Here is a 13,169-nt window from a genome sequence, read left to right as displayed (position 1 = left end):
AGCCCCAAAGACAAAAGACACAAATGCATTATTTGTATTTCTTTTTTATTTGTATAATAAATAAACCTGTAATGCTTCAGGACCACATTTCACAACCACACACAGGGTATGATAAACCATAATTTTGGATATTTGAAATTCGTTGCGGAGAAAATGAGGAGTGTGAAAACTGTTTTGCTTTCTGTTTTTACATTTGAAGTTAACTCTTTCCTAACTCTTTACATTCTTCATAATGGCTGCGCTGCCATGACTGGAAATCTCAGGTCCAAATGTTTTAACAATTCAACAATTCAATGTTTCGCTGGGCCGTACTCCTTTGGTAAAAAAAAAACAGCAACACAACAGTAAAGAAACAATTAACAAAAACACTTTGTTAGAAATGATAAAATAATGTGCAGCCACTGGACACACGTGGGCTGATGACAAAGATGCAACATGACCTCAGACCTGAAATCAGAATGTAATAAAAGGCATGAGAAGCGTCACCTGACACTCAACCTCAACATCTATGACATTATCATAAAAGCATCTGAAGGTATTGTAACTGATTCTCAAAAATGTAAAACACTATCTTTACATGATGTCAAAGGGAAATTGTATTTAAGTTGCAAAAGTTTATTTAACAATTGTGAATGACGACTAAAATGAAGAATGAAGCTATTTAGTCGTTACTGTGAGCATGAAAACAAATGAGTGTATTTCCTGAAATTGTGAAACTATTCTTTAAAAAAAAACAACCTCAGGTTGCCCTGTATGAACTGTGTAGTTGGTAGAGCTGAAATATTTAGGCGTTTGACAAAAAAATAATAGGCAGCTGTTTTGATGGTCAATTAGTTATAAAGGTCTTGTTTCAGCGTTTTGAATGTGAATGGGTTTTTTTCTCCACAATTTAGTCATAATCATTTAGCATCAATGGATTTGTCAGAATCTGGTGACTTTTGTTAAGTATGTTTGTCCGAGTCATTTGTTAAAGAAAACAGCTTGTTAAAGTAACATAACCATCACACCCACAAACACACACACTCATACACACTCACACACACACCATACCTTATAGTATTACTGTATTACATGTCGCAATACATACAATGACATTTATACATTTTCAGTTTTTATGAATGCCCCCACTTACTGTAATGAACATCACACTATGACAACTACTTGTACGCAAATGCTAAACTGCAGAATTTGACATGGACATCCTTCTTTTTTTTAAATCAGGAGAGGTGAGTCATTGATGATCAACATTTATTGTGCCTATACGGATCCGGTTGCAGGCAATTGTCGTCTCCGTCGAGCCTCAGTCGCGCTACATTTGATTTCCAACTCAAATATGGGAGGAGTACTGATGAAGCAGATCTTACAGTGTTTTTGTGGTGACCTGCTCTTAGGGATTTAAACCTACAGTATCCATTACCTACAGTATCTCCATCTTCAGATAGTCTGAGAGCTGGCACCTGACAAGCTAAAAGTGAAAACTGGTGTGACAGATATGTGCGTCCACTCGTTAGAGAATAATAAAAACCTTCTTAGCCACCATAGTTTTAATGATAGTTTTAACATTTTTTTAAACTCAACTTGCTTATTGCTTTCACAGCGTTGTGCCACATCTCATGACTTTCCTCAGCAGATGGAGTTTGCGCAGATGTCATTACGACCACTCACACTCACGTCATTACAATTGAGCACATTGTGGGATGTGAACCGCCTCCTTCATCTCTCTCAGGTCAGCCGGGGGGGGTTGTACCTGTTCCCAGTCGATGCTGTGCCTAGTTCTGGTTTGATGTTCTCAGACAGCTCATGTCGTCTTGTTTCCAGCTCATATCTCTGATCTGCTGCCACATAATTAACTGTCCATACTTATCATGTCTACTTACTGTCCCCAAAAGTCCAGACTAATCATAAAAGGGGGCAGCACAGCTCGTCTAGTCTAGTGCAGCACATGTCACCAACAAGGCTGAGTCCTCGCTGCCTTCCCCTCTCTGTCCCCTGACGTTTTTAGTCTCTCTTAAATGTGTCGAATAAAGCGGACATGAAAAAAGTATTATAATTACAATTATAATTATTGGCAGCATTTAGCTTTTATGCACCAAATATTGCCGCCACATTGCCAGAAAACGAACTCAAACTTATTTTCAAGGCCTAAAACATTTCTATTTTCCATAGCTTTTTTTATCAAATAACCTTTTGGAATATTCATTCATATCTTGCACTGCAAAGTAATTCCTGTCTTACTCGGTTTTAGCTCACTATTGTAATATTTTTTCTCTTTGCCTTGTGTTTAGTGTATATCTTGTCTTAATGGCTTTTTCTTGTTGTTGAAAGGTGCTACACAGATAAACTTGCCTGCATCCTCTCAGTGAGTCCATCCCCCGAGGAAGGTCATGAGATGCAGCTGAAAGCTTAGAAAACATAAAGTAAGTGAACCTCCTGCTGAGAATATTTTTTATCTCAAACTGAATGAACTATGAGGCAGGCTCCTGTAATATTTGTGCTGTATATTTGTTTTGAGTAAATTCGGACACTTTTTATTCCTCAGATGTATTTTGGATGGGAGTTACTTTTCATCTTAATTAAATCTTACGTTTAAAACATGCTCACTCATCTATGTTTATCATTCTCATAGAAACTAAATCCATTCGGGTCCTCAAGGAAGAAAAAATGTGTTGCAAAATAAGTATTTTTGGATGATGAAATGTTAAAAAACTTTAGACGGGGGTGAGGGATTTCATCAGGTCGAACATCAGTCACGTCTGATTGTCATGAGTATCGCGTACAGCTGTGGCATTCAGTGTTTCTAGGAGTAATTTCTTAAAGTGGGGGGGGCACTAACCCGGAGTTAAACATTCTGGAAACATCCTCATTTCTTACAGGAGAACGGAGGAGATGCTACACACGTGATGAGTCATGGACGATGTGTGAGAGGCGGGTGGAGCGGTGGAGGGCGAAGCTTCGAGCGCAGACACGGGTCACTGCGTCAGCGCCAGGAGGATGTCTTTCACCAGCATGGTGCCGATCACCATTTTCTCGCAGTTGACCGTGAGCTGGGCGGCCCCTTCCTCTTTGGTCACCACGCTGACCAGCACTAGGCTGCCGCTGGTCACCGTCCTGCCGGCGAACCTGTGGACAGGATGGTCAGGAGGAGGAGGAGGAGGAGGAAGACTGAGGTCAAAGCAGCAAAGATCAGAAGTGAAGGCGAAGCAACAGAACAAAGGTGGGACACACGTTTCAATGAGACAGTTTTAACATTCAAATAAGAAGCACAACACGAACAACAGTCTGATCAATAATTATCTAACTCTGAGTGATTATTATCACTGAGGTCATTTATAAACATCTACAAAATTAGCACCAGACCTTCATGTGACTCTGTCTGTTGTAATCCTGGACTCAAAATGATTAAAATATTCTGTATTTATTGATAAAGTATTTAAATTGTGTTTTGGGGTTAAAATCAGCACAAAATGTATTTGATGAATCTAAGTAAAGATGAGAATTTAGAACCTGCTTCAACACAGATTCATTTTGACATTGAAGGAATCAAAATTATTATTTTAATACCAATGAGAAGTGTCCACGAGAACTGTAAATCAAAATATCTCAAAACAAAATTCAGTATGAACATTAATACTTAACTTTCGCTTAGTTCTAATAAACCTAATTACCTAATAACTAAAATAAACCTAAACTAATTGTGCACTATCGTTTAAAACCGTAGATGTCAGTATGAAATGTGATGTTTTGTGTTTCTATGCGTGTAACCATTGCAGTGACTACATTTTCTTTAAGTCCAAAAAGGCCAAAGCTGAGAAGGTCACATAATACCGACGATATGATGAGGCCGCCACACTAAAAGGTTATTCACAAAATTACAAAAACACACATACTGCCACGACAGGAACAAGAAATTGTGTCTCAGAACATGTTTAGTTTAGGGTTTTCTCGACTAGACTAGATTTTAAATTTAGGGGAAGCAAAAGTTAAAAGCTGAAATCTTCTCTAACTGTGTAATTTTCAATGTTTGCACTAGACATTAATCTGACGTGAAACTTCTGTAAGCAGTTTTCTTAAGCAAAACTGTGATAAATCGTGACCCCAGTCCACGTCCAACACCAAGTGTTGTTAGTGTCGCTGCCGACGCTTCTTCTCATCCCCTCACCTGCACTCTTTATCTGAACCACAGGGGACTCTGCTGAGGTTGGCGGCGGTGGTCACCCGCTGGACGATGGTGTGTTCGTTCCGGCACTTTGCGTCCAGAGTCAGCCGCTCTGTGATTTCATTCATACCCATCAGCTGACCTGTAGGGGCGCGAGCAGAGCGACGGTCACACGGGAGTTATCAGCTGCTCCTTTTCTCTCTCGCAGCAGCCAACAAAATTAAAATAAATAAAGCAGTTATCATTAATACAACAAAACAAAACAGGGTTCTGCTTGTATAGATGTGAGATATGAAATTAAATCTGTTTTTTTTCAGGATGTCTACCAGCTCCAATCATATAGAGTATTATACTCAGATAGTGTATATATTGTGATTGGTGATTTCTGCATCACCGCAAGCATCTACAGTAGTCTGAAGGTTTGATGTGATATGTTGTCATCATAGTAGTAGTTAAAAAATGCTGTTTAGATTTAAACTGGAATGCTTCCCAAGTTCTTATGAGATGGAGACAATTTGCACCGAAGCATTTTTCTCTGCAAGAAACTACTGAAACACTTGCACATGAAAGGGACGTCCTTGGCTTAACGTGGTTAAAACATTTTTTCACATGTCTTCGTAACGTGTAACTTTACAAGAGAAATACAGATACAAATGCATTGTGACATTGCAACAATTCCGATTCAGCAGTTCATTTCAGCAGTTCGAAAGCTCAGATAACAGAAAGATGAACGATGGCGCATATGATATGAAGTGCTGCTCTGAGACAGATTTTTTTGTATTTTTTTTTTTGGTTCACATGATGCCCAAAGAAGAGTGAGTCAGGATCAGTGGATGAGCATATCCAGTCATTCCCGGTGAAGCAGAGAGTGAGCGGCCTCTTAATAGGATGCAGGTTAGCAGCACAGGTGAGTCTGTCCGCAGCTACAGACCTGGAGATGCAGTTAAGTGTTGACTACCACGGCAGGAAGAGGGGAGGAGGGCGAGACAGCAGGGAGGCATTAGAGGAGGGAGGGTGAGGGGTCTGTGTGAGGTCGGCTTAAAGGCAAGGTGGGCACAACAGAAGGCTGGGAGCGACAAATCTATCAAAGCCAACTTACCTAGAGTCTGTAATAGCTTCTCTATCGGGGACAGAGCGAGCGAAGAGGGAGGAACCGTGGACATGACACATGTTTAAAGAGTCACTATGGGTTTGTCGGTGTCAGTCAGGATGGAAAATGAACACCTGACACGAGGGACATGCTGGTATCTACTGTCTGAAGACCAAACACTCTCATTACAGGCGATGCAATACCACTTTTAAGTTTGTCCATCAAAAGGAGAAAATCTTATGGTGAACGCCGATGTAACCTCAGAATAACTATGCGTTTAAGGCGATTGCTGAATTTAGTCGCTGGACAAAATCCCAGATGAACCAATGGCTCATTGATGATAATAATTGTTGCTACAAAGAATTAAGGATTACAATCACTGAATGAAACTGTATGGAGAAACTGATCTTAGTTATCAATACGAATTGATCAAGAAATACAATACTGGTATAAAAGAGGGCAACATATATAGATTGCGCCAGTAAGAAATAACACATGACATTGTGCATGGCAAGCTATACTCTTTGTGCCCAAAATAATATCAATAAAAAAACAAAGTTTGTTAGAGAGAAGTAGTAAAATAGCAAATATGAGAAATCGGCAAAAGAAAAGAAGCCAACTCCCCTGTCCCATTTTCATAGACTCGTATTAATGTGATGCGAGTAAAATAATATCGGCCTTATATTCCATATTGCTCAATAGAATCTTTCATCATTTCCTTCTGTCACGTACCTTGCTCCTTTTTAAACTCATTCTCTGTGAGGAAGACGGGCCTCATCAGCTCCCCGACCGGCGGCTGGATGGAGACGAAGAATTTCTTGGTGTGAGTGCTGAAAAAAAAAAGGAACATATTTAGAGACTCTGATCTCATGTGATGTAAACTTCACTACTGTGTCATTTGTTTGTACATCGCTGTGCACGGAGCACAAAAACCCTGTCACGATCTCATCTCACACTTTTTGAGGGTCGTTTAAAAAAACCTCGGAGGTCTGAGGGAGGATGACCCTCCCTCTTAAAGTCTAACTCACCACAGCTGGAAGTTTGCCGCTTGTGTTGAGTCACAGAAGTCGATGCCCATCACAGCCGTGGCCGCCTCACCTGCCGGCAGCAGCTCTGTCAACATGGAGGGAAAGAAGAGGCAACAGAGTTGACACACGCACCGGTGATACAACAAAAAGCTCTTCAGTCTGCAACTCGGCTCGACTTCGATCCACGAGGACTGGACATGTCCTCCGGCGGATGTGATCCACCGAAGAAGCTAAGCTACAGTATGTCTCAGATCTACATTACACACCACTTCTGACCAGGTAGGTACAGATATGGCTCGAGAAAGAGATTTTCAGACAAAAATGTGTAAAGTATATAAATATTTTTCACTTAATTTGTTTTCTCACTAACTTCCAAAGAGGCTGTTTGATTGACATTCGTCATTTCCTGTCAGTACTCAACAATTTTGTGCTTTACTTAATTAAGTATAGGAACTGATACTTGGTAAAAGGAAAATAATGTAACTATAATTAGTGTGGAGAGCCTGTTGTAATCATTTTTAAGGAAATTGTTAAAGATAATAAATGATGTGTCCTAAGCACATATACTGTAAATCCACTGTATCTTGCAGGAAGCAGAATTTATTTTGAAAACTTTACAAAAGAAACGTAAACGTGTACATGTATTTCACAATTTTGGTTGTTGTGTGATGTCGATTTGTCGGTTTAAGCTTTTGGTTCAAAATATCTTATCATAGTTGTGAGAGAGGTCACCTAACCTGTGACCTCGTTCGAACATTAGACTTTCTGTGGACTTTTATTGTAAAGAACCTTAAATCTGAGCTGCAAAGCCCTTAGAGCAGCAAATTCATCAGTATGTTGGTTATTCATTCCAATTGTTCTTAACAGTGAGGTATTAACACAACAGCTTCCATGCTACTGCTGGTATCGGTGACAATGTTTAGGTCACATCAGACTTTTCAGTTCAGTTCCCACTGAACCTCTTCAGCCCCACCACTCACCAATCTCTGGGAACTCTTTCACTCTCATCCCACACTGCAGCTTCACGTCCTCCATGTGCAGGTTCTTGGTTTCAGATGCGGCGCTGTTGTTGAACTGCACCTGCACCGCCACCATGTTGCCGTCGGGGCTAAAAGGCTGCCGGCTGAAGCAATACTCCACAGACAGGCCCTCCCCTGTGATCCGGTGCAGCAGCTCGTAGCTCTTCGACGCGCTGGACGGAGTGATGGTCTGTCGGCAGAGGAGAAGATGAAGAATTATTAACCTTTACTGACTCATTTTGTGCTGAGGATAATGGGGAAGAGATAAAAAAAAATGTTGCATTTTACGTATTTCTCCTTTTTCCAGAAACGGTGGTGATCAATTAGCATGTGTGCTTCCTTTTTCCCTCCTCTTATTTCGAAGGAGATTTAGTTCTGTGGATTTCACTATAAATTAAGTGGTACTGACATATGCATGTGGCAGATGAGTATTGTTTCAAGATCGAGATGAAATAAACCATTAACCCCTTCCTTTAAAGGTGACATATCGTGAAAAAAACCCACTTTCAGGCTGGCTCTGAACAACTGGGTCAGATTTCTCTCCCACTGTGATGTCACAGTTGGACTCTTTTGGGGTAACCCCGCCTGCAATCTGAGAATCTCCACCGACCAATCACAACAGACTGGGCCAGCTAGCCAATCAGAGCAGACTGGGGTTTATCGGGAGGCGGGACTAAATGGAATCCAGGTGTTTTAGAGGGTGAAAAGAGGAGCAGCAGTAATGGGCAGTGTGAGAACACTGAGGCCTTTTCTGAACATTAGAGCATGTAAACCTTTTCAAGTGGTAAGCCCAAAACCAAAAGTATGAAACTGAACATGAGCAAAATATGTCTCCTTTAATAACATTTTAATCTGTTTTAACTGACAAAGCTGGTGTCGGACATCCAGGTCCTCCGCATTGATTACAGTCAAACTATGAAGACGTTTTCTTGCTCACAGAAATTTAAAAAAAATCTTTGAATCATACAGTCGTTCAGGCCAATTGATTATTCAAAAGCCACAAGAGTGTCATATCAATTATTCCTGTGTGTGGGAAATGTGTGTACAGCCCTGCTGTACCAACAGAAAGACACAAATGTGCTTTTATGTGTTTTGAGCGCTCAAGTAGGACAACACAATTGAAATGCACATGTTGACGTTCTGGTGTCAGAGTCCAGAGTGGCGTCCAGAGTTTGAAGAGTTTGACACTCAAGTCTTATTTGACAGATTTAAAAAAATGTGACTTTTATTTAATTTTGGGAGACACAAATACTTTTGCCCTGGGATGAAAAGTTAGGTTTTCTCTCTGTGAGGGTGGAGGTGGCTCAGGTGAGCACGTATAGCTGCACCAGGGGAGTGATTAGAACACTTCACCTGCAAATAAAAAATAAATAATAGAATAATCTAGATACGGAGAGGTACTTACTGCCGAGGAGAGGACGCTGTCAGACAAAGACAAGCCCTCCAGGTCAGTCACAAGGCTGTTGGACATGAAGGTGTTGACGGGGGTGACTTGAGGAGACGGTGAAGGTTCAACTGGAAAGGGAGACGCAGAGACATTTCAGACTCGACTGCATTCTTCTATTTCTTATATCAAGTCCTGTGGTTGGAACTAATTCATGTTTTATACAGTTCCCTAGTTACCAGAGGAGTTGGCACAGAAACCGGTAAAGTGCACCGACTATGATGATTTAGAAAATGTTTGTAAACGTCTTTGTTCACTGACGTCGCCTTGGCGACGTGAGCTCTATTGTTTCTGCATAGAGCCATCGGAGGAGAGGCCTAACGCAGACACAGGGACGGAAAAACTCACAGTCGTCGAGGTCGAGCAGAGACATTTCTTTCTTCTCCTTCTTGTTCTCTGTCTTGACAGGTTTGGGGGGAGGTTTAGAATCAGCTGCCTGGAAGGAGATGAAAGAAAACTGACATGAACAGATGAAGATTTGTACGTGACGCTGTGCGTATGGGCCTGACGAAATACAGGACTGCTTGGTTCCTAAGACAGTGATAAGAATTCCAATTCAGATTTAATTTTTATTTTTCTATAAGAAATTACTCCACATGCTCCAGTATTTTAAACATCTAAAGGTGACCATTTTAAATGCGGAGGGATTCATTATCTCTACCTTTTTTTTCTTTTTGACCTCTGCCTCAGACTCGGAGTCTTCAGACTCTGACTGGCTGCTTTCGGACTCGCTCTCCTCCTCTTCGTCAGATTCCGACTCCGAGTCGCTCTTGCGTTGTTTACTCTTCTTCTCGCGCTTCGTCTCTTCTTCTTCTTCACTACTCTGCTCACTGGAAAAGGAAAAAAACAAAGCTCAAAGGTCCCACTAGGATCCGAGAATTATATCTACAACATATTAGACAGATGTTGCAGTTGTGTTTACAGCTCAAAAAATACAACTATCCATCATGTGCTGCAAATGGCATATTAGAAATGTGAGATTACAGAGATTACAAAAGTATGGAGTCATTTATTCGCCTTTTGGACACCAGAAGTGTCTGCTACCTTTCACTTTCTCGCACTGGTTTCTTTAATTCTTTCTTTTTCTTCTTCTTGTCTTCCTCTTTGTCCTCCTCAGACTCCTGCTCAGACTCAGAGCCTTCCTCACTCTCGTCGCTCTCGGATCCCGACCCGCTCTCCTCGCTGCCGCTGCCACTCTCTGAACCGCTGGCAGAGTCCAACTCTGAAGAGGAAAACGGTCGGGGTCAAAGGGTTAGTTATTATTTAACACAGAATACAGGGAAATGAAGGTCTCCTTGGCACGTTATAGTATATACAGCATATCCAGTGACAAACACATACTGTAGACGTGCACTTTGCAAAAGCAAAGTGATTTTTACATTAACCGTGAGAGGAAAATCCTCATCCTTAATAAACAAAATCAAATTCACTGGGATACAAATGTCACAGCTAAATCTTAAGTAAAGATTTTCCAGGACGTTAATCTTCTTAATTATTATGTTTTACTGATAGCCCTGACATATTTTATTCCACGGGCAAGCTGCAATAAAAAGATTAGAAAGCAGTGACAATGCCAGCTTTAAAAAAAACAAACAAACAAAGAAAACAAAAAAGAAGAAAAATATAATAATATATAATATAATAATATAATATTGTGCTACATGAGCATTAATGATGGTGTATTTCTTCTGAACAACTTATCACATGTTAACTTAAACCCAGGTTATTGCCATTTCTGTCCTTGTCAAATACAAATTTAAATTTCATTGGCTGCAGAAGAAATATTGTTTGGATTTGAATATTTAACGCATCAGAGGACGATGAAAGCCCCCAAATAACCCACATCCACAGCTCTTTGACATAAGAGTAGTATGACAGTTTGGATTTTTTCACACAAGAGCCCAACAATATGGTTCAATAGGTAAAACTAAAACGCATTTTTCTTCTATAGAGCAGTTACAATGACTTTTTAGAAACTATAACCTAATGAATCCCTTTTTAAAGGTGAAAACATTTGCAGTAGGAACCAGTGCGCTTGGTGCTGTGCTTTAAATGACGATGGTAATGTTTCAACTTTATTTTTGACTAGAGGTGATGTGACGGCTCCAACCGAGCCTGCAGCCCCTCTACAGTTACCACTATCGGCCGACTCCGTCGGCCCGGACTCGCCCTCCGAGTCCGAGTAGAACGGCTTCTCCACCTTCTTCTCCTTCCGCTTCTCCCGGCTGCTGCATTTGGTCCACTCGGGCACCTGGCGGAGGAAGCAGAGTTCAAACAGTGAGCCGTCAGCTGGGCCTCGGCGGGAGAAAAAACACCCTCATACAGAAAAGCAGAGGCGTGGGCAGATTACAGAACAGTAGCATGGCCATGAACGCCTCTGCCTGGGCGTGATGTGCTGTAGCCAAAGGAAGCCACTAGCCAGCCAATCGCTGCTGCAGATCTGCATTTAGATCTGACATGTCGGACAACAGATTCAATACAGACCACACACTAATGCTTGTATGGAGTTTTTTCTTTCTTTTTTTGCACAGATAGATGTGAGCACCAGGTGATACATTCATGACCAGCAGCAGAAATGGTTTTCTTTTAATAAAAGGGAGCAGTTCCATTAAGAGAAGTGATATCTTTGAGGAGGGGTGACTATCCTCCCCCAATTTGTCTTTCTGTGACCATACCCATTAACCAGTGCCATCAGCTAATGAGCCCGGACGTCTCCAGAAACCCCATTCAAAAGCCAACACGGCTGCTCAATGCATCTCGCGGTGTCAGGGGAACGCACGGCCCGCTGAAAGAATCACTTCTTTAATGGTCAAGACCGGGGGGAAGAGGGGTGCTGTGTTTCAGGGGAGCTTTGGCTGAGCTAAGCACAGAACAGCAACTACATTAGGCGGGGTGTCAGAAAGCACTTGGGGTTTTGGTTTTTTTGTTGTTGTTGCAGCTACATGGGTTTGAGGCTCAAGGAGAAGTGGCTGTTTGCCGCTAACTGACTCACACTCGTTAATGTTGTGACTCTTTCAAGCAGCGTAAAAACCTGGCAGACGCAGAAAAGAAAAAAGATTGGGATGGTGGTGAGAGGGAAGAGACGTTCGTTTTTGAGAGAAAAATTTAAAAAAGTCAGGAAAGCAAGAGAAACAGGCACAGGAGGGTTTTCTGGGTCTAAAAAAGAAGAATGTGTGAGAGACAGAAATAAAGCCCAAGTTTCATCACAGCATACTTATTCAGCACAATATCTGGCTCTTATGTTTGGTTAAATACACTCCAATATAACTTAGTTATAATGCACATTCTTAAATACACACTTAAAACACTGCAGAAATCAAAACGGCAACATTAACATTAGCTACCCACTCAGATGTTGACAGGACAGTGCATTTGGTATGGATGAGTCCGTCAGTAATGAAGCATGCTGCTCTACTTGCATGGATTCAAAAGGACTGAATGAAGAGGTGGAGGTGTGGGGGAGCCGTCACGCGGTATCACACAACAACCTTTGTGACGCGCGCACACACACTGTGCCACAAATTTCACGTGAGTCCAAACCCGAGGTGCAAAAGGAGGAAACAGAAACGGTCAGTGGCCGAGGTCCGACTGTCTCACATGGTCCTCGTCTTCGTCGTCAGCAGGCTCAGTCTGCTCAGTTTGACGCGAAGACTGCAAACGTTAAGACTTTCTCTTATTCTGGACACTTACAAGCACAGGCCCCTCTGTCTTGCCAGGAATACACTTTCAATCTCCATTTATTTTTTTTAAGCCAAAAGAATATTAGACAGAATAATGGGAAGTTTAAACATCTACAGAACTGAGCAAATTCCACCTGCTGGAGAAAGAGAAACTACCATGGGATATGGTGGAAAAGGGCATGACGAGTAAGCCCACTGAAGTCAAATTATTAGCTTTGTCTTTCAGCTTTAGAATGATTTAGAATGTTTTTCTAATTCTAGTTTTCATCTGTTGTATGAGGATAATTATTTCAAGTTCATCTTTTCCTCAATTTTGGACAAAGACGGCCGTCAAATGGATCCTCAGTTAAATCTTCGTTTAGCGTTTGGAGATGAATCTCATTAAATCTATCTTGTCAACATCGCCATCAGCGGCGACCGCAAATAAATGACAGACCAGCAATAGACTACGGGAGGAAAGAGAGCAGTCAATCAAAACAAACAACACCGCAACACCCAAACTGGAGGTGTGTGTGTGTGTGTGTGTGTGTGTGTGTGTGGGGAGAGGGCACCTCTCGCCAGGCCCCTAACAAGCCGATCCGCCCCTCGCTGGTGGATACGACTTCCTCTGTCTGTGGAGATGTGTAAGGTGCAGAGGGAAAGTGTGTCACAGAGGTCGGGGGTCCACTGACCCTCAGCAGCATTTACAGCCACAACACACAAGTGGACACTCAATTTGAGAATGACCACAGGAGTTTTTTCAGCAAATTAAC

The 13,169-nt window shown here is 41.6% G+C and overlaps 1 protein-coding gene across 16 annotated transcripts in view; it reads right to left on the bottom strand.

Moving 5' to 3' along the window:
• Positions 1-28: 28 nt before the first annotated feature.
• The window catches only part of LOC118315846 (AP-3 complex subunit beta-2), a 38,188-nt gene continuing 25,047 nt past the window's right edge, over positions 29-13,169 (bottom strand). For 4 of the 16 annotated variants that reach the window (XM_035643461.2, XM_035643462.2, XM_047333188.1 and 1 more), the window contains exons 18-28: positions 12,969-13,028; positions 10,874-10,988; positions 9,782-9,959; positions 9,399-9,567; positions 9,086-9,173; positions 8,699-8,808; positions 7,255-7,483; positions 6,275-6,359; positions 5,979-6,076; positions 4,160-4,298; positions 29-3,162 (exon numbers count right to left, since the gene is read on the bottom strand). In XM_035643461.2, the coding sequence (XP_035499354.2) occupies positions 2,970-3,162; positions 4,160-4,298; positions 5,979-6,076; positions 6,275-6,359; positions 7,255-7,483; positions 8,699-8,808; positions 9,086-9,173; positions 9,399-9,567; positions 9,782-9,959; positions 10,874-10,988; positions 12,969-13,028 (1,464 nt within the window). In that variant the 3' untranslated portion in view covers positions 29-2,969. Of the gene's footprint in view, positions 3,163-4,159; positions 4,299-5,978; positions 6,077-6,274; positions 6,360-7,254; positions 7,484-8,698; positions 8,809-9,085; positions 9,174-9,398; positions 9,568-9,781; positions 9,960-10,873; positions 10,989-11,729; positions 11,769-12,968; positions 13,029-13,169 lie in introns of all 16 variants that reach the window. The other 12 variants (XM_035643465.2, XM_035643466.2, XM_047333193.1 and 9 more) reach the window with 6 other exon arrangements.

Source organism: Scophthalmus maximus, chromosome 7, assembly GCF_022379125.1.
Source record: "Scophthalmus maximus strain ysfricsl-2021 chromosome 7, ASM2237912v1, whole genome shotgun sequence".
Classification (NCBI taxonomy): Eukaryota; Metazoa; Chordata; class Actinopteri; order Pleuronectiformes; family Scophthalmidae; genus Scophthalmus; species Scophthalmus maximus.
Note: the sequence above shows the minus strand (reverse complement) of the source record. Positions and strands in the feature narration are given on the sequence as shown.